At 37.1% G+C, this 22,406-nt stretch overlaps 2 protein-coding genes across 15 annotated transcripts in view; both read right to left on the reverse strand.

The window, feature by feature from the left end:
• The window catches only part of sdsl (serine dehydratase-like), a 36,240-nt gene extending 30,364 nt beyond the window's left edge, over positions 1 to 5,876 (reverse strand). For 4 of the 8 annotated variants that reach the window (XR_013629785.1, XR_013629784.1, XR_013629783.1 and 1 more), the window contains exons 1-5: positions 5,328 to 5,876; positions 4,636 to 4,792; positions 4,516 to 4,552; positions 4,282 to 4,421; positions 4,081 to 4,169 (exon numbers count right to left, since the gene is read on the reverse strand). Coding sequence is in view for 5 of the 8 variants with exons in the window: in XM_078796310.1 (XP_078652436.1) it covers positions 4,081 to 4,169; positions 4,282 to 4,421; positions 4,516 to 4,552; positions 4,636 to 4,782 (413 nt within the window). In the remaining 3 variants the exon portion in view is untranslated. The remainder of the gene's footprint in view (positions 1 to 4,080; positions 4,170 to 4,281; positions 4,422 to 4,515; positions 4,553 to 4,635; positions 4,793 to 5,327) is intronic. The other 4 variants (XM_078796314.1, XM_078796312.1, XM_078796313.1 and 1 more) reach the window with 4 other exon arrangements.
• A 2,657-nt stretch (positions 5,877 to 8,533) lies between these two features.
• LOC131140123 (apoptosis-stimulating of p53 protein 1-like) overlaps positions 8,534 to 22,406 on the reverse strand; it is a 42,276-nt gene continuing 28,403 nt past the window's right edge. The window contains exons 14-24 of one of the 7 annotated variants that reach the window (XM_078796291.1): positions 21,676 to 21,886; positions 21,360 to 21,602; positions 19,609 to 19,821; positions 18,161 to 18,311; positions 18,057 to 18,094; positions 17,619 to 17,962; positions 13,374 to 13,511; positions 13,111 to 13,244; positions 12,454 to 12,620; positions 10,877 to 11,076; positions 8,534 to 9,526 (exon numbers count right to left, since the gene is read on the reverse strand). In XM_078796291.1, coding sequence (XP_078652417.1) covers positions 9,485 to 9,526; positions 10,877 to 11,076; positions 12,454 to 12,620; positions 13,111 to 13,244; positions 13,374 to 13,511; positions 17,619 to 17,962; positions 18,057 to 18,094; positions 18,161 to 18,311; positions 19,609 to 19,821; positions 21,360 to 21,602; positions 21,676 to 21,886 — 1,881 coding nt within the window. In that variant the 3' untranslated portion in view covers positions 8,534 to 9,484. The remainder of the gene's footprint in view (positions 9,527 to 10,876; positions 11,077 to 12,453; positions 12,621 to 13,110; positions 13,245 to 13,373; positions 13,512 to 17,618; positions 17,963 to 18,056; positions 18,095 to 18,160; positions 18,312 to 19,608; positions 19,822 to 21,359; positions 21,603 to 21,675; positions 21,887 to 22,406) is intronic. The other 6 variants (XM_078796293.1, XM_078796292.1, XM_078796294.1 and 3 more) reach the window with 6 other exon arrangements.

A 22,406-nucleotide genomic window follows, 5' to 3' on the forward strand; every position in this document is an offset into this window, starting at 1 on the left:
GGAGAGAATGACGATTTGATCCAGGCCATGATTGGTAATGGTAATGGTAATGGTTTAATTTCATTTGAACATGCATCAGATTACAATTGAATGCATCACATAATCAGTTCCCAGTTCCACATGTCCAAAAGGAGTAGGAAGAAGCAAAGCTTATTAAATCCTACCCCTCCATCTGGTACTTTTACAATCACTAACTGTTACATTTGTTCACTTCCTGTCTTTCTAAAATATCATTTTTAAAATGTAATTTTTTTAATTTAATTTAAAAATAAGAAAAAAATTGTTTTTATTTTTTTATATATTTTTTTAAATATTTTTTAATGGTTTTATTCCATTTGAACATGCATCAGATTACAATTGAGTGCATCCCATAATCAGTTCACAGTTCCACATGTCCAAAAGGAGTAGGAAGAAGCAAAGCTTATTAAATCCTACCCCTCCATCTGGTACTTTTACAATCACTAACTGTTACATTTGTTCACTTCCTGCTTTCCATAATACAGTTTATTTTTTTTATTTTATTTTTTCTTTAAAAATGTTTTTTTAGGAAGAAGCAAAGCTTATTAAATCCGACCCCTCCATCTGGTACTTTTACAGTCAGTAACTGTTGTTCACTTCCTGCTTTCCTAATATAGTCTAAGATTTTTTTTTTTGTTTTTTTAATTTTAAATGATTTATTTTTTTGTCACGTACCAAAGTACGAGCTGATATGAGCATCCAATGACATAATGGGTACCAAAGTAACTGTCAAAATACTGATATATGATTTGTGTCAGAAGGAGTCATCTGTTGTATTCGGTGGACTCAGCAAAAACAATTAATTAATTAATTAAAAATTTGTTTCATATTGTATCATATTCATATTACTTCCAAACATTTATTTAATTCAAATAAACTTTACAACGCCCGTAGGGGGTTGTCAAACACGACTGAGTTTTTCCTTCAAGTTATAAACAGTAATCACCTTTCAGCTGACATTAATTTGATTGCTCAAATATTGACAATCCTTTATTTTTAAAACACGTATGCCGTTATTAGCCCTCTAAAATATTTATACAGTGTTTGACGTATTTCTCTGTTTGACAATTCACGTTCTAGTAGTTATCCGGCTTTTCGACTCACTGACAGTCAAACACATGCTAATTAAAATCATCAGCATTCATGTGCTGTTTAGCATCGCTTTTATTCCGTGAACTGTAGGCCCGTCACCATAATACACTTTGCTGGACGATAACTGATCAACAAATTATTGCCGATTAACGATATTATTGTCAACGTAATTTTGAGACCATTTTTTTTCAATGGGAAAATGTTCAAAAAAATTTTACTGAGAAAAATACAGTAAAGTAGGCTGAAAGATTATTCCCCGTTTGCCATAACTGGAATGTTTGCATGATCCATCCATTTTCTATGCCGCTTATCCTCACTCGGGTCGCAGGGGTATGCTGGAGCCTATCCCAGCTGTCTTCTTGGGGCGAGAGGCGGGGTACACCCTGGACTGGTGGCCAGCCAATCACAGGGCACATATAGACAAACAACCATTCACACTCACATTCATACCTATGGACAATTTGGAATTTCGCTAATTAACCTAGCATGTTTTTGGAATGTGGGAGGAAACCGGAGTAGCCGGAGAAAACCCACGCATGCATGGGGAGAACATACAAACTCCACACAGTGGGTGGAATTGAACTCGGGTGTTCTAGCTGTGAGGCCTGCACGCTAATCACTCATCCCGGTTGTAAACATTCATTCATTCATTTTCTACCGCTTATCCTCACTAAGGTTTCGGGTATGCTGGAGCCTATCCCAGCTGTCTTCGGGCGAAAGGCGGGGTACACTCTGGACTGGTGGCCAGCCAATCACAGGGCACATATAGACAAACAACCATTCACACTCACATTCATACCTATGGACAATTTGGAATTTCGCTAATTAACCTAGCATGTTTTTGGAATGTGGGAGGAAACTGGAGAAATCCCACACAGAGAAGCACAAAAAGAGATTTGAACATGTTTATTTTGCTCCACCTAATTTGTTTGCTACTTAAATTGAAGTGAAAATGAAATTCACCATGCCGGGAGGTTTTGGCAAACAGAAAGCTAAAATGTCAACAGTGTGTTTTAAATTGCAGCAACAACTGAGCTGATAGTAGTTTGACTGGCAAAGTGTTGACATTACATTTTTTTTCTTAATTAGACATGCCACTACTTAACCACATGGTGTTTAGACAGTCTTTTCCCCAATCTGTAAATGTGAAACTCTGGCAAAGGATAACGGTACTATGAAAAACATTCTGCATAGTGCCGACGCCCCCAAGAAGCCCACCCCATCTGGCCTCAGTGCTCCTCCAGTTCTGTTCCCATAGTCGACGCTACAGGACTCCATTTATTTCATACGCTATCCAGCTCTACAGTACCAGTCTGTCAAAGATAATTCACATTCACATTGCATTCAATTTTATTCTGGAACTACTGTCGTCAAGCAATTTCCTTTGTGGTTCAATAAAGTCTGCCTAAACCTAACGTTAATATTTGATCTGTCAAATTAATGTCAGCTCATGAGTGAGTACTGTTACTGAGATGAAGAAAAACACATTCACGTCTTAGCCTTCTGTTTGACAACCCCTACGGGCATTGTAGATTTTATTTTTGTCTACAATTATTCTAATACTGTTTGAATCGAAATGCAGGTTTGGAAGTAATATGAATAGATAGGGAACAAATTATTCAACCATTTATTATTTTAGAGCAAAATAACGCAATATACTGAACAAAACAGATGGCTTCTTCAACAGAACCAACGTGGCGTTCTTCACTTCAAAAAGGGTAAAAAAGGGGAATAATAGGGGACCAAGTGGGTCCCATTTTCCCATTAATACCAGACTTGTACTTTTGTTTCTAAATGCTGGAAGATTGAGTGTTGCTATGTATTTTATACTTAATCTGTGTTTTTTCATGTGGGTATGAGTTTGAGTTGTCAGATACGCGGGTTACGATGTCCTTCAAAACTATATATTTTAACCGATTATGCTCATTTTTCTACCCTTTGTATCGAGTTGTGGACTCCTATAGAGCAGTTACACATAATAACCCGCGAGGAAAACTTTGAGATCTTCCAGAATCTGCACCTATTCGACCTGTATTTCCTTGGATTCCAATTCAATAGTGTCCAATTTCATTTGATTCTACAGGAAATGTTTGTTGATATAGACAGGGGTCGGGAACCTTTTTGGCGAAGAGAGCCATGAAGGCCAGATATTTTAAAATGTGTATCTGTGAGAGTCATATACATTTTTTTAAACATTGAATGCAATAAAATGTGTGCATTTTTATGTAAGACCAACAGTTTTAGATAATGGGCTCTAATTACGTAGACCAGGCACACTACCCCACGCCAATGGGGTGTGGCCAGCACACTTTCGTGAGCAGCGCAGTGTCTAATAATAAATCAAATACTTGTTGCCATTAATACAACTTCTGCTGCTGCATAGTTTTGCACCGTACTCCGTAGACGTATTTCATTCTTTTGGCCATCTTCGTCAGAAGCTTTAGCTATTTGACTAAAGGAGGAAAGTTTACATTTACATGTTTTTTTTGACATCTCAATGACCGAGGTAGACTACAGCATTACCCAGTAATAATCAAGTTTTGGTGTTTGACCTGGAAAATATCATCAGGAAAGATAGATATGGTTGGCCGTATTGCTGCAGAATATAGATGGACGAATTAAAATGCATAAGAAAGTTGTTGATTTTGAATATTATTTTTAACAGTCATTTCTGTGATGGTTTACTTTAAAATGTTAGCAAAAAATAAATTTTTATTGTGGTAAGAAATGCTTGAGAGCCAGATACAGTCATCAAAAGAGCCCTACCTGGCTCCCGAGCCATAGGTTCCCTACCTCTGATATAGACATTAAACTTACAGTATTATTCTCAAATGTGCAAAAAAAAAAAAAATCACATATGCCCAAGCATGCTTATTATTCACTCTTGAGAAGTAAATAGAGTATCCCATTTACTTCAGTAAGTATTTCATAAGAACTGAATCAAGTTGCCCATCACTAATTAGCACCTACCATATCAAGGGATGGTCAAACGGAGGCACATAGACAAGTCCTTCAGTCTCAGCAATTCTAAGCGCCTCGGCGTGAGCATCATCCCAGACCTGTGCAAAAGGTTCTTATGCCTTATTCTCGACATCATGTTCTATTTCTTAAAAATAGCAATAAAAACGCATATTAAGATGGAAAATGACAGCAAAGACAACGATGCTCTACCTTGCCCACCACCTTCACAGTAGCACCTTGCTCCTGTAGTCTCTGGACAACAAACTGAGGGGTTGTCGAGGGAAGTATAACGGTGGCCGGCACGCGCATTTTTCGAGCTGCATAAGCAGCCGCCATTCCAGCATTCCCACCTGGAACAAGACATGTTTTGTTATAGTTGAACTAAGCTATCTCCTGCCAACATATGGAATCGACGCCATGACCAGGCTGTATTTCAGATATAACCTGAGGAACAGACGATTCCTTTAGATCGTGGCGCAAGCTGCAAAAAAGAAAAGTGACATGTAATGGGGTCCAATGCAGAGTAGTGTACATGCTTCTCTACTGAATGGGGGGTCTTTTTACCTGCTGGCACAGGTGTCCGATGCCACGGATCTTAAAAGAACCAGAGGGCTGGGAATTCTCCATTTTCAAATACACAGTGGTTCCCACACGTTTGGACATGGCGATGCTCTCCAATAGCGGCGTGTTGACATGCATATGTTCAGCCATGGTGTTAGAACTGGAAAGTACACAACATATTTTAACACCATATGTCAGGAGCGGGTAAACTTCTGGACTCACGAGCCACACTAGCTTAAAAAATGTGGCAATGCGGCCATCTATACATAGATGGTTTGCCTGCTTCGTGTTCCAGATGTGGCCCATGGGCCGCAGTTTGCCCATCCCTGCCATATGTGCATGATTGATGGGAGTTGATGGTAATATTTACGAATAACTGATACTAAATCAATCACTTCCACTTAACCCTGCGTCAAAAATAGTCATACTACTTGTTTAATAACTATAAACTACTAAACAATCAAATAAATTATAAAATTATGGTGACATTTCAGAAACAGGTCAATATCCACAGGGTGCACCACACAAGCAACATTGGCAATCACCAATTCAGTAATAATAATAACATTAATTAATGGCCAAGAAAACTTTATGTTAGCTCAATAGGCTTAGAAAGCATTTGACTTTGAAGACAACATCAAACATGTTAAACTAACGGGGGTAAAGATAATAAAATAAACAAAAATACAACGTACCCGTGACACTTAGTGAGTACAGCAGCACAGAAAATGGATGGCCAAATAAAACGTTACCTACACGTTCAACTGGACCCCAGAAAGCAACACGACGTCCGCGTCCAGCTACTACTGAGCCACAACTGCGTCCAGGATCTGTAAGTTCCAGGGTTAGTTCCTGGGACAGGCTTGCCCACCGTGACAGCGGAGTGCCGTCCCAAATTGGACCTGCTGGTATAATGGTACACGTTGCTAATTTTCCTGGTATAATAATAAAAATTCCCGGCTACAGATACGCCAGAAGAGTATCCGACGTAAAAACTAAACCAAAACCGATTTATTTAACTGAAAAATATACAAGAGCTGTCCCAAATCCATTACTGTCGTTGCGTACTTACCGGAAATGACGAAGCAAAATTTTCCCGCTTCTTTTAATCTTCCCTCCAGGAACAGCAATAACTCGATTCCCTCCATAAAATGGCGACGATTGAGGTTGGTGATGACCAATGTTTTTTTTCTCGATTAGGACCATCGCTGCACACTCGCCTTGAGTCTAACATCCGGGTACTCATGACGTAATGATTTTTGCCGTCCAGTATGCACTTGTGCCCCCTAAAGTAATGACGTCAACAGAAAATGTCAAAATAAAACACACGCGGAAGCTTTGCAGCCTGATAATAAACCTTCAAAATAAAATAGACTTAGAGCCGATTAAAGAATAAATTTAGCGACGCTGGGATGAATATGAGATGTTATTGACAAATAGACGTTACAAACAAGCCATAAATGATGTTGTTTCGTAGTCGACTATAGCTTATTATTAGTCTAAAATATGTATATTTAGGTAAATTGTACATATCTTTTGCTGAGCTTATTTATATTTCAAGCATAAAAATGTCAAAATGCACTAAAATACAAATACAGTACAGTGCAACTTGTGAATAGTTTTCTACATTGGCCACTAGGTGTCAGTATTTCTTCAGTGACACCACCAGCTTTAATTACCTCTGCTAAGGAGGCTATGGCGTTTATGTGTCTGTGTTCTAAATAACTTGGAAAGTTCTGAATGGATTTGGATGAAACTTTCAGGAATTGTCGGAAATGGGATACGGAAGAACTGATTAAAATTTTGTGGGTGATCTCTATTGAATTTTTTTAAAGGTATTTTTTAAACATTGCGTTATAGGACTATTTTCAGCATTTGTGCATATAATTCAACAAAAATTGGTCAGAGCACTTGAGAAAAAAACACAAATATAATAAATAAATAGATAAATAAATAAAAATAATAAATACAAAATAAAATAAAATAAATAAAAATAATAAACACAAAATAAAATAAATAAAACAAATAAAAAATAAAATAGCTTATCTAAAAACGTGAATAAAATAAACGTGGGGCTAATATTTTTTATGTAAATCATAGTATGGGGGGAACTTTGCAGAAGTTTGTGCTCTCTGAGTGCTTCCATAGGTTTAAACTATCTCACATAAGGCAAAATAATAACATCATAATAATTAAAATAATAACACAGGTTCCTGTTGCGACCATAGCCCTCAATAAGCTAAACTCCCCCATAAGTTAATTATATTATGCTATATATTAAGCATACTATTATGCTTTTTCCACATTTCTGACCTATAAATATTGTTAGAATGTTATTCTGGTGTTAAACGATGCCAAAGTTTCAGATAACAAGGTTTGGAAGTGAGCCCTGAAAAAAGTTTGGTATGGTTCAGAACACTCGGTTTCAGAGGGCGTTCTAACACTGGCTGGTTGTGATGTCACAGAGTGCCGGGCTTCCTTATATGGGCATGCGGTGTACACCAAATATTTCTCAGTCCACACCCGTTTTTTCAGATTATACAGTTTGTTTTATTACTACAATATATACACAACACAGAAAGTGCTTGTTCAGTTAAATGTAAGCAATGTGAGCAATGCAATCTTGACACACAAGCGCAATACACCCATATGTTACTGTACAGTAATAATGATACAATAAAAAAAAGTTTGTTTTCCCTTATAATGAACAATACATTCCGTAAAATAGCTAAAAAAAAAGTATGTATAATTTGAGTGAATTGTCTTAGATGGTTTTTATTTAATTTGATTAATTTAGCCACTTGGCGTATGAAACCTGTTAGTTAGGGATGAGCATTTCTTTTCATATCGACACTTTATTCCTGAAATAAGTGACAAACTCGAATATTGAAGTCTAGTAGATTAGTAGCGCTTGGAGAAAAGCATTCTCCTGATGTAAAAATACACAAAAGTCTGGATCCATTCCAATATCGATTAGTATCGATACCATATTAGTGTAATGAGATGGATCAGTTCTCTGTTTAGTTTCGCAAATATGTGTTTTTTTGCACATATTATTTACATTGTTGATATTGTAAAGTCAGGGCTTTGTGGGCAAAAAGCCACAGGATTAGGATGAGTTTCGCACTATTGATTTTTATTTTACTAACACAATTGCGTGTATAATTAATAATAATTATAATTATATATAAAAAAATTATAATAAAACCCCCCACATAATTAATTATAATTATTATAATAAAAAACCCCACATAATTAATTATAATTATATAATTATATATATATTATATATTATGCACATAATTATATAATAATTATTATATAATTATATAATATATATATATTATATATATAATATTATGCACATAATTATATAATTATTTTATTATAATTATATATATATATTATATAATTATATACATAATTATATAATAATTATTTTATTATAATTATATATATATATATATATATATATTATATAATTATATAATAATTATTATATAATTATGTGCATAATATTATATATATATAATATTATATATATATTATATAATTATATAATAATTATTATAATTATAAAATAATTATATAATAATTATTTTATTATAATTATATATATATATTATATAATTATATACATAATTATATAATAATTATTTTATTATAATTATATATATATATATATATTATATAATTATATAATAATTATTATATAATTATGTGCATAATATTATATATATATAATATTATATATATATTATATAATTATATAATAATTATTATATAATTATGTGCATAATATATAATATATATATATAATTATATAATTATAATTAATTATGTGGGGTTTTTTGCTTGTCTTTAATCGTTATGTATTAAAAAGTAGCACAATTGCATGTATAATTAATTATAATTAATATATGGTTATAATTATAATATAATATAATTATTATAATTATATTATATATTATTATGTATAATTATAATTATATAATAACTAATATATAATTATTAATATTATATATTCTAATTATATAATTATAAGCATAAACATAATATATAATATATATAATAATAATTATATAATTAATTATGTGGGTTTTTTTGCTTGTCTTTAATTGTTATGTATTAAAAAAGTAGCACAATTGCATGTATAATTAATTATAATTAATATATATAATAATTATAATTATATAATAATTATTATATATAATATAATAATTATAATTTATTATGTGGGTTTTTTTTTTGCTTGTCTTTAATCGTTATGTATTAAAAAGTAGCGGCAAACTCCTTTCACTACTGTCCCTGCATTGACTTGGTATCCCATCGATACCAATACGTCCAGTATCGCCCACCCCTACTGTTTCGCCCAGTTAGCTTCTTTGAATTCTACTCCTCATCAACAGTCCTTTCAAAGCTGGACTGAAGTTGTCATGTCTGCATGCACCACTGTTGACTTCATGTCAAAAACACTAACAGTTGATATTTGTCTTGTTTTTGTTTTTTTTTAAATATCATTTCAGCTACTTTTTACATTTGTACGGCGTAGTGAATGATATCGCATGCTTGAGTGATTTTGTCCTGTTGATGTTATGACAGCGCTTCATCATCAGCTACCTCAAAAGCAACCACGTTTGACTTTCAGTTGAGTTTTTTGGAGATGCTCTTGTTGATGCCTACATTATCTCCAATTGCAACGACTAAGTGGTAATATACAGTATTTTGTCACTTTGTCCGTGCAAGTCTCTTCTCTGCTCCATCAGCCTCCATCTCCACCTGCAGTAGACGCTGCTTCTCTGGCTGCATGTGAGCGTGCACGTGAGCGTGCACGGGGCTACTGGTCTGGGCTTTAGGCCAGCGAGCGTTGTCTGGGTTTGATCCTTGGGTAGAGCTGGGGAGTGACACAGAGAGACTACATGTTTATGGAAGACACTGCATTGGAATAAACGCAACATTTTAAACGCAGGTGTACAATTATGCAGCTAGCCTAAAAATATATCATATAAAAATATTATAATAAATATAACGCTATTACAAAAATCTCACACGCTCGTCAACCAATTGGAAATTGTCAATACTCATTATACTCAGTCATATATACTCAGTCATCTTACAAGGAACACTAAAATCATCACACAGCAAGTTAACACACACAAAAGGTATACCTAATAAATATACAAATACAAGTTTAAAAGGAAAAATTAAACATTTAAAATGCATTTCAATGGTGCGGCAACTCCACCAGAGGGAGCAAAAAGATCCTGGATCCCAGAGGGAGGCTGACGCCATTGCAGCGCCTCAATGAATGCGTCGCTCAGACGCAATGCAGCTAGCCTAAAAATATATAACCGTATAAGCCGCAACCACTACAATTCAAAAAAATACATATACAGTATAAGCTGCACATGCCCACGTCATAAAATGGCATATTGTGGCACGTACAAGTCTGGGAGAACGAGGTAGCAATCATGAGCTATGACAAAAACCTCACACGCTCGTCAGCTAATTGGAAATTGTCAATACTCATTATACTCATCTTACAAGGAACACTAAAATCATCACACAGCAAGTTAACACTCAAAAGGTATACCTAATATACCTATAGAAATACACAAATACAAGTTTAAAAGGAAAAAATAAACATTTAAAATTTTTCCCATAATGCATTTCGATGGTGCGGCAACGTTGCCTCCGTCCACCAGAGGGAGCCAAAAGAGCCTGGAGCTCAGAGGGAGGCTGACGCCATTGCAGCACCCCAACGAATGCGTTGCTCAGACGTAATGCATTATGTTTGTTTATTTCTCAGGTATAACTTTTGAGTGTTAAGTTGCTGTGTGATGAGTTTAGTACTCTTTGTGACATGACAGCGTGGGTGAAACTGTTATATTGTTATATTAATGTTGTTTATATTAATAATTTATAAATTATTACCGACGTAGGGTGAATAAAATGTGTTTTCTGAGAAAAATCGGCCTATTTCAGCGGGGGAAAAAAGACCCCAAATCCACAAATTTGCAAGGCCGTGAATGTGTATGAATCCACTGTATCCCGTTAAGAAAGAATAAATGTCAACAATATGTCAAGGGACAATAAAAAACAAATTGCGGGACAAAAATGGCGCCCGGATTGCACTTTGGACACCTTTGAGTGACGTTGAAAATGCTATCATAAAGGAATGCTAATCCTTAGCTGGACAATGAAGATGTAAGAGAATATTTGAGCTAGCCGTGTAGCGTCGTACCCCCAGCAGGTTCCTGGGAACATATCCCTCGCAGTCGTTGAGCCGCGCCCACCACCACTCCGTCTCCGTGTCATCGCGCCGTCGCAGGACGGTGAGTGCGTCCCCCTCGCCGAAGGTCAGCTCGTCAGACTGCTGGGCTTTGTAGTCCCACAGGGCAAAGACCGAGCCTTTATTCATCACACCCAACTTTTCCTGGACGCCTGCCACAAAACGGTAAGCGTCAGGGCCGTTTTATCCTCCATCCATTATCTATCTATCCATCCATCCATCCATCCATCCATCTATGCATCCATCCATCCATCATTCCATCCATCCATCATCCATCATTCATCATCCATCCATCCATCCATCCATCATCCATCCATCCTTTCATCCACCATCATCCATCTATCTATCCATCTATCTATCCATCTATCCATCATCCATCCATCCATCCATCCATCATCCATCCATTATCCATCATCCATCTATCTATCCATCCATCCATCCATCATCCATCCATCCATCCTTTTATCCACCATTCATCCATCTATCTATCCATCCATCCATCCATCCATTATCCATCCATCCATCCATCATCCATCCATCCATCCATCCTTTTATCCACCATTCATCCATCTATCTATCCATCCATCCATCCATTATCCATCCATCCATCCATCCATCCATCCATTATCCATCCATCCATCCATCTATCCATCCATCCATCATCCATCCATCCATCAATCCATCTATTCATCTATCTATCCATCCATCCATCCATCACTCTATGCATCCATCCATCCATCATCCATCCATCATCCATCCATCATCCATCCATCATCCATCATTCATCATCCATCCATCCATCCATCCATCTATCTATTCATCTATCCATCCATCCATCCATCCATCCATCCATCCATCCATCTATCTATTCATCTATCTATCCATCATTCTATCCATCCATCCATCTATGCATCCATCCATCCATCATCCATCCATCCTTCCATCCATCATCCATCCATCTATCCATCCATTTATGCATCCATCCATCATCCATCCTTCCATCCATCATCCATCCATCTATCCATCCATCCATCTATCCATCCATCCATCCATCCATCCATCCATCCATCATCCATCCTTCCATCATCCATCCATCCATCATCCATCCATCCATCCATCATCCATCCATCCATCCATCCATCCATCCATCCTTCCATCTATCCATCCATCCATCATCCATCCTTCCATCATCCATCCATCCATCATCCATCCATCATCCATCCATCATCCATCCATCCATCCATCCATCCATCCATCCATCATCCATCCATCATCCATCATCCATCCATCCATCATCCATCCATCCATCCATCCATCCATCCATCATTCATCATCCATCCATCCATCCATCCATCCATCATTCATCATCCATCCATCCATCCATCCATCCATCCATCCATCCATCCATCCATCATTCATCATCCATCCATCCATCCATCCATCCATCCATCCATCCATCATTCATCATCCATCCATCCATCCATCCATCCATCCATCCATCATCCATCCATCCATGTCCAAGCCCTTACCATAAAGAAACTGAGAGCATTGTGTGTAGCCCTCCTCCATTTCTTCACATTTGTCTGCCGCCGTTTCAACATCACTGATTGTTTGAGCAAAAATGGCCGCCCCTGACTCTACCAGCATCTTACACAGGTGGACAGTGTTGCATGAGGCCGCACAGTGGAGAGGAGTCCTGGGGAACAAGCAGACGCCACAGATTGATTGGCAAAATATGGCGCTCGTTCCTCATCACCAAAATCCAACCAGAACTCAGATCGCTGGACAAAGTGGAAGTCAAGAGTAAGTCACGGTTGATGAACTACGCTGCTGCTGATCCCTTTAAAGCAGGGCCCTCAAACACGCGGCCCGCGGGCCAAATGTGGCCCGCAGGGCGCTAGTTTGAGGCCCCCGCCTTGATATGAAAGTTTAATATTAGTTTGATATGGATGCTGTATGGTATCATGTACCCAGAAAAAATGATTACGTTTGATTCATGTTCATGTTAAAGGTTAAATAACTGTTAATAGTTATCCTCCCTATCCGTGTGGAAGTGGTAAGTTTTTGGCTATTTAAGTTTAAAGGAAATAACTTATTGCGATATTGCAATTTGATATTGATCTTTATCATTATTGTCTTATCTGGAAAATGGCGTCCTGTTTTCAACTGCACAAAAAGCCACTCACCATCCGTCGCTGTCTGCTGCATTGACGTTCACTCCGAAGTCCAGCAGGAACTTGACAATGTGGTGATGGCCGGCGCAGACGGCATTGTGGAGCGGAGTGATGCCTTCATCGTTTGGCATGCTGGGATTTTCCACCTTAAAAGTCCAATTCATTGATTATCTCATTCGGTTCCATTTCTAAGCGAATGAATGGCTTCGATAGTGTTGACACATGAAAGTATTAAAAACATCAACATAAGACACAAAAAAAGTGTGAATTTTTACCTCATATATAATCCTCTGTACCAGATCAAACTCCCCCTCTAACGATGCATCGAGCAGCAGAGCGAGAGGGTTAAACTTGACCCTCAGCCCGTGGCCCGTACGCTCAGATGATGGCTTCTTCAAGTTGGTTCGTTTGGCCTGATGCACAGAGAGAACGTGAAAGCAACGTACTAAACGTGTACCTCGTGGCGGTGTGGTATTGTTCGTTTACGGTGTTGGGATTTCACTGTTGATGTCTGATGTGTTCAGGTCAGAATAAAGTTAGAAAAAAGTCACTTTCTGCTAATAAAATACAGTAAAAATTGGCAATTACCGTATTTTCTGGATAAAACATACATAAGTCACATTTTTTGTGGGTAATTTTGTGGTAGCTATACGAGTGTTATGTTATGCCTTGTAGGCTCTAATAATTTTAAAAACTCAATTTAGAAGGTTGGAAACAGGTTTTCTATGTTTGAACCAATGCTCTACTTTACGGGAATTCACTTATCACAGCCCGGTCAGGAACCAATTAACAGTGATAAATGAGGGATTCATGGATGTACTGAACAAAAATTATTGTGTACTGTTAGACCCCTTGTATATACTATATATATATATATATATATTTATATATATATATATATATATATACACACCATATTTTCCGGACTATAAGTCGCTCTGGAGTATAAGTTGCACAAGGCCAAAAATACATAATTAGGTAGGAAAAAACCATACATAAGTCGCACTAGACTACAAGTCATATTTTTTGTCATTAATTTCTTTTCCAAACTACTTGACCAAAACAGATATTACGTCATCTTGGAAGGCAAGTTCTAACATTAATAAAAGAAATGAAAAACATACATAAGTCGCACTGGAGTATACATAAGTCGCTCAAGGCCAAAAATGCATAATTAGGTAGAAAAAAACCCTACATAAGTCGCACTGGAGTATACTAAGTTGCACAAGGCTAACAATACGTAATTAGGTAGAAAAAAAACATACATAAGTCGCACTGGAGTATAAGTCGCAAAAGGCCACAAATACGCAATTAGGTAGAAAAAAAACATACATAAGTCACCCTGGAGTATACATCTTCAAAAGGCCAAAAATACACAATTACGTAGAAAAAAAACATACATAAGTCACCCTGGAGTATAAGTCTTCAAAAGGCCAAAAATACGTAATTGGGTAGAAAAAAACATACATAAGTCGCACTGGAGTATAAGTCTTCAAAAGGCCAAAAATGCATAATTAGGTAGAAAAAAACATACATAAGTCGCACTGGAGTATGAGTCGCAAAAGGCCAAAAATACGTAATTAGGTAGAAAAAAACATACATAAGTCGCACTGGAGTATAAGTCGCACAAGGCCAGAAATACGTAATTAGGTAGAAAAAAACATACATAAGTCGCGCTGGAGTATACTAAATTGCACATGGCCAAAAATGCATAATTAGGTAGAAAAAAACATACATAAGTCGCACTGGAGTATAAGTTGCACAAAGCCAAAAATACATAATTACGTAGAAAAAAACATACATAAGTCGCACTGGAGTATAAGTCGCACAATGGCAAAAATGCATAATTAGGTAGAAAAAAAACCTACATAAGTCACAATGGAGTATACTAAGTTGCACAAGGGCAAAAATGCATAATTAGGTAGAAAAAAACATACATAAGTCGCACTGGAGTATAAGTCGCACAATGCCAAAAATACGTAATTAGGTAGAAAAAAACATACATAAGTCGCACTGGAGTATAAGTCGCGAAAGGCCAAAAATACGTAATTAGGTAGAAAAAAACATACATAAGTCGCATTGGAGTATAAGTCGCACAATGCCAGAAATGCATAATTAGGTAGAAAAAAAAACATACATAAGTCGCACTGGAGTATAAGTCGCACAATGCCAAAAATGCATAATTAGGTAGAAAAAAAACATACATAAGTCGCACTGGAGTATAAGTCGCACAATGGCAAAAATGCATAATTAGGTAGAAAAAAAACCTACATAAGTCGCACTGGAGTATACTAAGTTGCACAAGGCTAACAATACGTAATTAGGTAGAAAAAAAACATACATAAGTCGCACTGGAGTATAAGTCGCAAAAGGCCACAAATACGCAATTAGGTAGAAAAAAAACATACATAAGTCATCCTGGAGTATAAGTCTTCAAAAGGCCAAAAATACACAATTACGTAGAAAAAAAAACATACATAAGTCACTCTGGAGTATAAGTCTTCAAAAGGCCAAAAATACGTAATTGGGTAGAAAAAAACATACATAAGTCGCACTGGAGTATAAGTCTTCAAAAGGCCAAAAATGCATAATTAGGTAGAAAAAAACATACATAAGTCGCACTGGAGTATGAGTCGCAAAAGGCCAAAAATACGTAATTAGGTAGAAAAAAACATACATAAGTCGCACTGGAGTATAAGTCGCACAAGGCCAGAAATACGTAATTAGGTAGAAAAAAACATACATAAGTCGCACTGGAGTATAAGTCGCAAAAGGCCAAAAATACGTAATTAGGTAGAAAAAAACATACATAAGTCGCATTGGAGTATAAGTCGCACAATGCCAGAAATGCATAATTAGGTAGAAAAAAAAACATACATAAGTCGCACTGGAGTATAAGTCGCACAATGCCAAAAATGCATAATTAGGTAGAAAAAAAACATACATAAGTCGCACTGGAGTATAAGTCGCACAATGGCAAAAATGCATAATTAGGTAGAAAAAAAACCTACATAAGTCACAATGGAGTATACTAAGTTGCACAAGGGCAAAAATGCATAATTAGGTAGAAAAAAACATACATAAGTCACACTGGAGTATAAGTCGCACAATGCCAAAAATATGTAATTAGGTAGAAAAAAACATACATAAGTCGCACTGGAGTATAAGTCGCAAAAGGCCAAAAATACGTAATTAGGTAGAAAAAAACATACATAAGTCGCATTGGAGTATAAGTCGCACAATGCCAGAAATGCATAATTAGGTAGAAAAAAAAACATACATAAGTCGCACTGGAGTATAAGTCGCACAATGGCAAAAATGCATAATTAGGTAGAAAAAAAACCTACATAAGTCGCACTGGAGTATACTAAGTTGCACAAGGCTAACAATACGTAATTAGGTAGAAAAAAAACATACATAAGTCGCACTGGAGTATAAGTCGCAAAAGGCCACAAATACGCAATTAGGTAGAAAAAAAACATACATAAGTCATCCTGGAGTATAAGTCTTCAAAAGGCCAAAAATACACAATTACGTAGAAAAAAAAACATACATAAGTCACTCTGGAGTATAAGTCTTCAAAAGGCCAAAAATACGTAATTGGGTAGAAAAAAACATACATAAGTCGCACTGGAGTATAAGTCTTCAAAAGGCCAAAAATGCATAATTAGGTAGAAAAAAACATACATAAGTCGCACTGGAGTATGAGTCGCAAAAGGCCAAAAATACGTAATTAGGTAGAAAAAAACATACATAAGTCGCACTGGAGTATAAGTCGCACAAGGCCAGAAATACGTAATTAGGTAGAAAAAAACATACATAAGTCGCACTGGAGTATAAGTCGCAAAAGGCCAAAAATACGTAATTAGGTAGAAAAAAACATACATAAGTCGCATTGGAGTATAAGTCGCACAATGCCAGAAATGCATAATTAGGTAGAAAAAAAAACATACATAAGTCGCACTGGAGTATAAGTCGCACAATGCCAAAAATGCATAATTAGGTAGAAAAAAAACATACATAAGTCGCACTGGAGTATAAGTCGCACAATGGCAAAAATGCATAATTAGGTAGAAAAAAAACCTACATAAGTCACAATGGAGTATACTAAGTTGCACAAGGGCAAAAATGCATAATTAGGTAGAAAAAAACATACATAAGTCACACTGGAGTATAAGTCGCACAATGCCAAAAATATGTAATTAGGTAGAAAAAAACATACATAAGTCGCACTGGAGTATAAGTCGCAAAAGGCCAAAAATACGTAATTAGGTAGAAAAAAACATACATAAGTCGCATTGGAGTATAAGTCGCACAATGCCAGAAATGCATAATTAGGTAGAAAAAAACATACATAAGTCACACTGGAGTATAAGTCGCAGGAACAGCCAACCGATTAAAAAAAGTACGACTTATAATCCGGAAAATCGGGTAATTGATTTGGATACTATGATGAATTTGATGAAACACGAAGTACCACTTCCTAGTAGCCTATGAACTACATGTGTTGTGTCTTTTACCTTCGGAGGCTGTGGTGCCGGCGAGGGGGAAACGGGCCCCTTAACGTGGGTGGGACTAGAATCACTCTGGTTGTTATTCTGATCTTCGGGCCTCACAGGAGCCGAGGGAAGTCTCGTTTGTGGCGATTGAGATGGATTGTGTTTCATTTGTCCTGCTGTAGTCGTTTCCCCGGGCATCTCAAAGGGCGCAGGCGATAAGCGACGGCAGTCCAGGTTCAGGTTTTGAACTTCAGCGTCCTCCGTCGCCAAACCGGGATGCTTTTCACCCGCTTCTAAAGTCCCCTCTGCCGGAAGGCTGTTGTCCATGTCAGCCAAAAGACAATCAGGCTGGTAGAACGTGTTCCCTATAATAAAGTGTGTAGTTCATTGGTATGTGTTTTGGATATTTTCTGCAGTACTCCATGAGCTACATGATCATGCAGGACTACATGATCCTACCTGAGACTCCATCCATGCCTCCAGCCAAAGTGTTGAACCTGGACAACCAAAAAGATCAATCATCTGCTGAACGTTGGGTATGGATCGTGAAAAGTAGCACACACCTCTGGTACAACAGTTTTTGAATGTTTGGCCCCTGTGGGCCCTCGGGCTCGGTGATGGAGCTTCGCTTCTTCAGGGGTCGTGGGGCATTGCTGAGGCGGCGGCGGAGGACTTCCAGGTCAGCATCACTCTGGTAACGAAGTTGGGAGTATGCTGGAGGCAGAGACCGTATCGTGTCAGCTTTGTTGTTATCGGATTTAGACAAGATGATGTCTGTCATATAGTGTAGATCAGTCATTCCCAAAGTGTGGGGTGCGGCCCCCTGGTGGGCCGTGGTGGTACTGCAGGCGGGCCATGAGAGGTCATTAAAAATGTGATTCATTTTTGCAAATGTTATTTTTGAAATGATTTTTATTGTAAAATATTTAATGCACGATAAAAAAAATTATAGGCCCAAGTAATAACCTATTGAGTGTTACAATATTGTGTCACAATATTTTAGGAACCTTACAGTTCATGATTATGATGTTGGTGGTTATTATTATTGTTATTACTATGAATATTAATATTATTAATAATAAGCACAAAGTTTATGATTATGATTATTAATAATAATACAGTGATGATTATTATTCATAATAATAATACTTCATAATATTAATTTTAATAATCTTACTATTAATCATAATATTACTAATAATGATATGATATATAATCAAATTTATTGTTATTATATTGTTATTATATTATAATTAATATATTAATATTATTATATTATAATATTAAGAGTATTAATAATAAGCATAGTTTATGATGGTGATTATGATGATTAATTATTAATAATAACAATACAGTTCACGATGCTGATGATGATTATATTATATTATAATATAATTATAATTATTATATTATATTATAATAATAATACCTATTATTAATATTAATAATCTTAGTATTAATAATAATATTAATAATAATATGATATATAATAACATTTATTATTATTGTTAATATAAAGATTATTAATTATAAGCATACAGTTTATGATGATGATTATGATTATTAATAATAATAATACAGTTCATGATGATGATGATGCTGATTATTATTTATAATAATAATTAATACTCATTATTCATAATATTAATAATAATATATTAAAAAAATAATTAGTATTATTATTAATACGAAGATATAATATAATATTATTAATTATTAATTTATATATAATATTATTAATCATAATTAATAATAAGCATTAATAATATTAATGATAATACATTTTTATTATATGTTATATTATTATTATTAATAATAATAATAATAATATTATTAAGTTAAGTGCTCTGAGAACGCAGCATTTCATCTAGATTTCATTTAGATTTTCAAGTGAGCCCTGAGTTGGTAAAGTTGGTAAAGTTTGGGAACCCCTGGTGTAGATAAACGATCCTAAATATTCCATATACATATTTCAATGGATGAATCATCCGATTCATTTGGTGCAACCTACCAACTGGAGTCAGCTTGGTAGGACTGAGAGGACGAGGGATGTTGTCCACGCTCGGAGGAGGGAGGATTGGCCCAATGTTGGTCATTCCTCCCTCAACCACTTTTCCTTCTTCCTTGTCTGCAACGTCTTCTGCTGCTCTGATTCCTCCTCCATGGAGGAACGGGAGAGGGGATGGAGATGTAGAGGATGCTGGGAGGATGGGTTTCCCATAGACTGCGAGAGAAGACCAAATGGGTCCAAATGTTCACTCAACGGCTTGGAAACACTAATGCTCTTTATTTATCCCACATTGGGGATGTATATTGAATGCTGCATACGCTCCCAGAATACGATGACAGCCATAGATTCATATTAAAATGCTGCTCATATTTATAGTTTGTTAGGAGATTCCACTGACAAAAGCAGCCGACCCCCCCCTTCCTGATTTCTTATTTGTTGGCATGTTATTATTAAGGGAGATGAATAATCCAGGCTGCACGGCGATCGAGTGGTTAGCGTAGTTAGCATCCCTGTGTGGAGTTTGCATGTTCTCCCTGTGCATGCGTGGGTTTTCTCCGGGTACTCCGGTTTCCTCCCACATTCCAAAAACATGCTAGGTTAATTAGCCACTCCAAATTGTCCATAGGTACGAATGTGAGTGTGAATGGTTGTTTGTCTATATGTGCCCTGTGATTGGCTGGCCACCAGTCCAGGGTGTACCCCGCCTCTCGCCCCAAGAAGACAGCCGGTGACGACCCTCGTGAGGATGAGCGGTAGAAAATGAATGAACATTATTCCAACAGTAAAATATGGTGGTGGTAGTGTGATGGTCTGGGACTGTTTTGCTGCATCAGGACCTGGAAGACTCACTGTGATAAATGGAACCATGAATTATTGTGAATATGCAAAGTATGAATGTGAGTGTGAATGGTTGTTTGTCTATATGTGCCCTGTGATTGGCTGGCCACCAGTCCAGGGTGTACCCCGCCTCTCGCCCCAAGAAGACAGCCGGTGACGACCCTCGTGAGGATAAGCGGTAGAAAATGAATGAACATTATTCCAACAGTAAAATATGGTGGTGGTAGTGTGATGGTCTGGGACTGTTTTGCTGCATCAGGACCTGGAAGACTCACTGTGATACATGGAACCATGAATTATTGTGAAACTGTTCACAAATATGGGCTGCACGGTGGACGAGTGTTCTCCCCGTGCATGTGTGAGTTTTCTCCGGGTACTCCGGTTTCCTCCCACATTCCAAAAACATGCTAGGTTAATTAGCAACTCCAAATTTGTCAATAGTTATGAATGTGAGTGTGAATGGTTGTTTGTCTATATGTGCCCTGTGATTGGCTGGCCAACAGTCCGGGGTGTAGAAAGACAGCTGGGATAGGCTCCAGCACCCCTTCCCTGTGACCCTCGTGAGGATTAACGGTAGAAAATGAATGAATGAATAATCCAAGATATGTGAAAGTAACACCGCGTTTTAGAAAAGAGTAAAATATGGTGGTGGTAGTGTGATGGTTGTTGGTAGTGTGGCTGTTAATGGAGGACTGTCCTGAATCCTATTGAGATGCTGTGATGCCGTGACCTTTAAAAGAATGAATGAATGAAGATGAGTGGGCCTAATTCCTTTCGCAGTTGTTGCTGCTAAGGGTGGCTAGCTAGCCCACGTGGTTATTAGGTTTATGGGACAATCACTTTTTCCATTAAAAAAATAAAAAAATTAATTTGTTTGATGATATAAAACAGTGTCCTCGCTATGATTTGCTTACTTGCTTTCACGGTGCTCCTATTGTTGAGTGAGCCGTAGTTTTTGGTCTGAGGCTGCTGGAGGTACACGCTGTAGATGGAGCTGCTGTTCATTGTCGCGGGGCCTTTTCGAGGGGACTGGGGCCGGGAGGGATGGTCGGGGACGTATGGACGTACAGCGACTGCTGGAGGAGGATCTGTTCGCTCACTCGGAGGGGGAAGTGAAGATGACTGGGAGCTGGTGGCAGAACCTACAGCGGGAGAAGCTATAAAAATGTTATTTTCACATGGATTAGGATTATAATCTTCAATCAGGTCCGATATCCGATCTGGAAGTACCTTGATTGGACTGTGGAGTTGCAGAAACATGTTGTTCCATTTGCTTTGAGGACGAGAAAGTGGATGAAGAAAAAGATGAGGTGGCATGAGCAGTGCTGGTTCGAGGCCACCCCAGGGTGCCAGGGGCCGATCGAGGTAGGGAGCTGGTGGAGCAATGATGCCCTGCTGCCTGGTGGGTGGCACTGGGGTAGGTGCCGTACCCGGAAGGAATCTGAACGAAAAAGCAACCGAGGTTTACAAAAGTAGAAAAATTGAGACAAAGTTGTCTGGAAGTCCGACAATGATTCATGGAGGGGGGGGGGTACACAAAGTCTTTAACGTAACTAGTAGTATAATTACTAGCATAGGTAGCTATACCAGTGTTATGTTATGCCTTGTGGGCGCTAATCATCTAAAAAACTCCATTTAGAAGGTTGGAAACAGGTTTTCTATGTTTGAACCTATGCTCTACTTTGCGGAAATTCACTTATCACAGCCCGGTCAGGAACCAATTAACCGTGATAAATGAGGGATTAGTGTATGTACTGAACCAAAATTATTGTGCACTGTTTCACCCCTCGTGTATATATATATATATATATATGTATACCATATTTTCTGGTCTATAAGTCGCACTGGAGTATAAGTCCCACAAGGCCAAAAATTCATAATTAGGTAAGAAAAAACATACATAAGTCGCACTGGAGTATAAGTCGCACAAGGCCAAAAATGCATAATTAGGTAGGAAAAAA

The sequence above is a fragment of the Doryrhamphus excisus genome, linkage group LG14, assembly GCF_037039965.1.
Source record: "Doryrhamphus excisus strain RoL-2023G ecotype Guam linkage group LG14, RoL_Dexc_Guam_v1.1, whole genome shotgun sequence".
Taxonomy (NCBI): Eukaryota; Metazoa; Chordata; class Actinopteri; order Syngnathiformes; family Syngnathidae; genus Doryrhamphus; species Doryrhamphus excisus.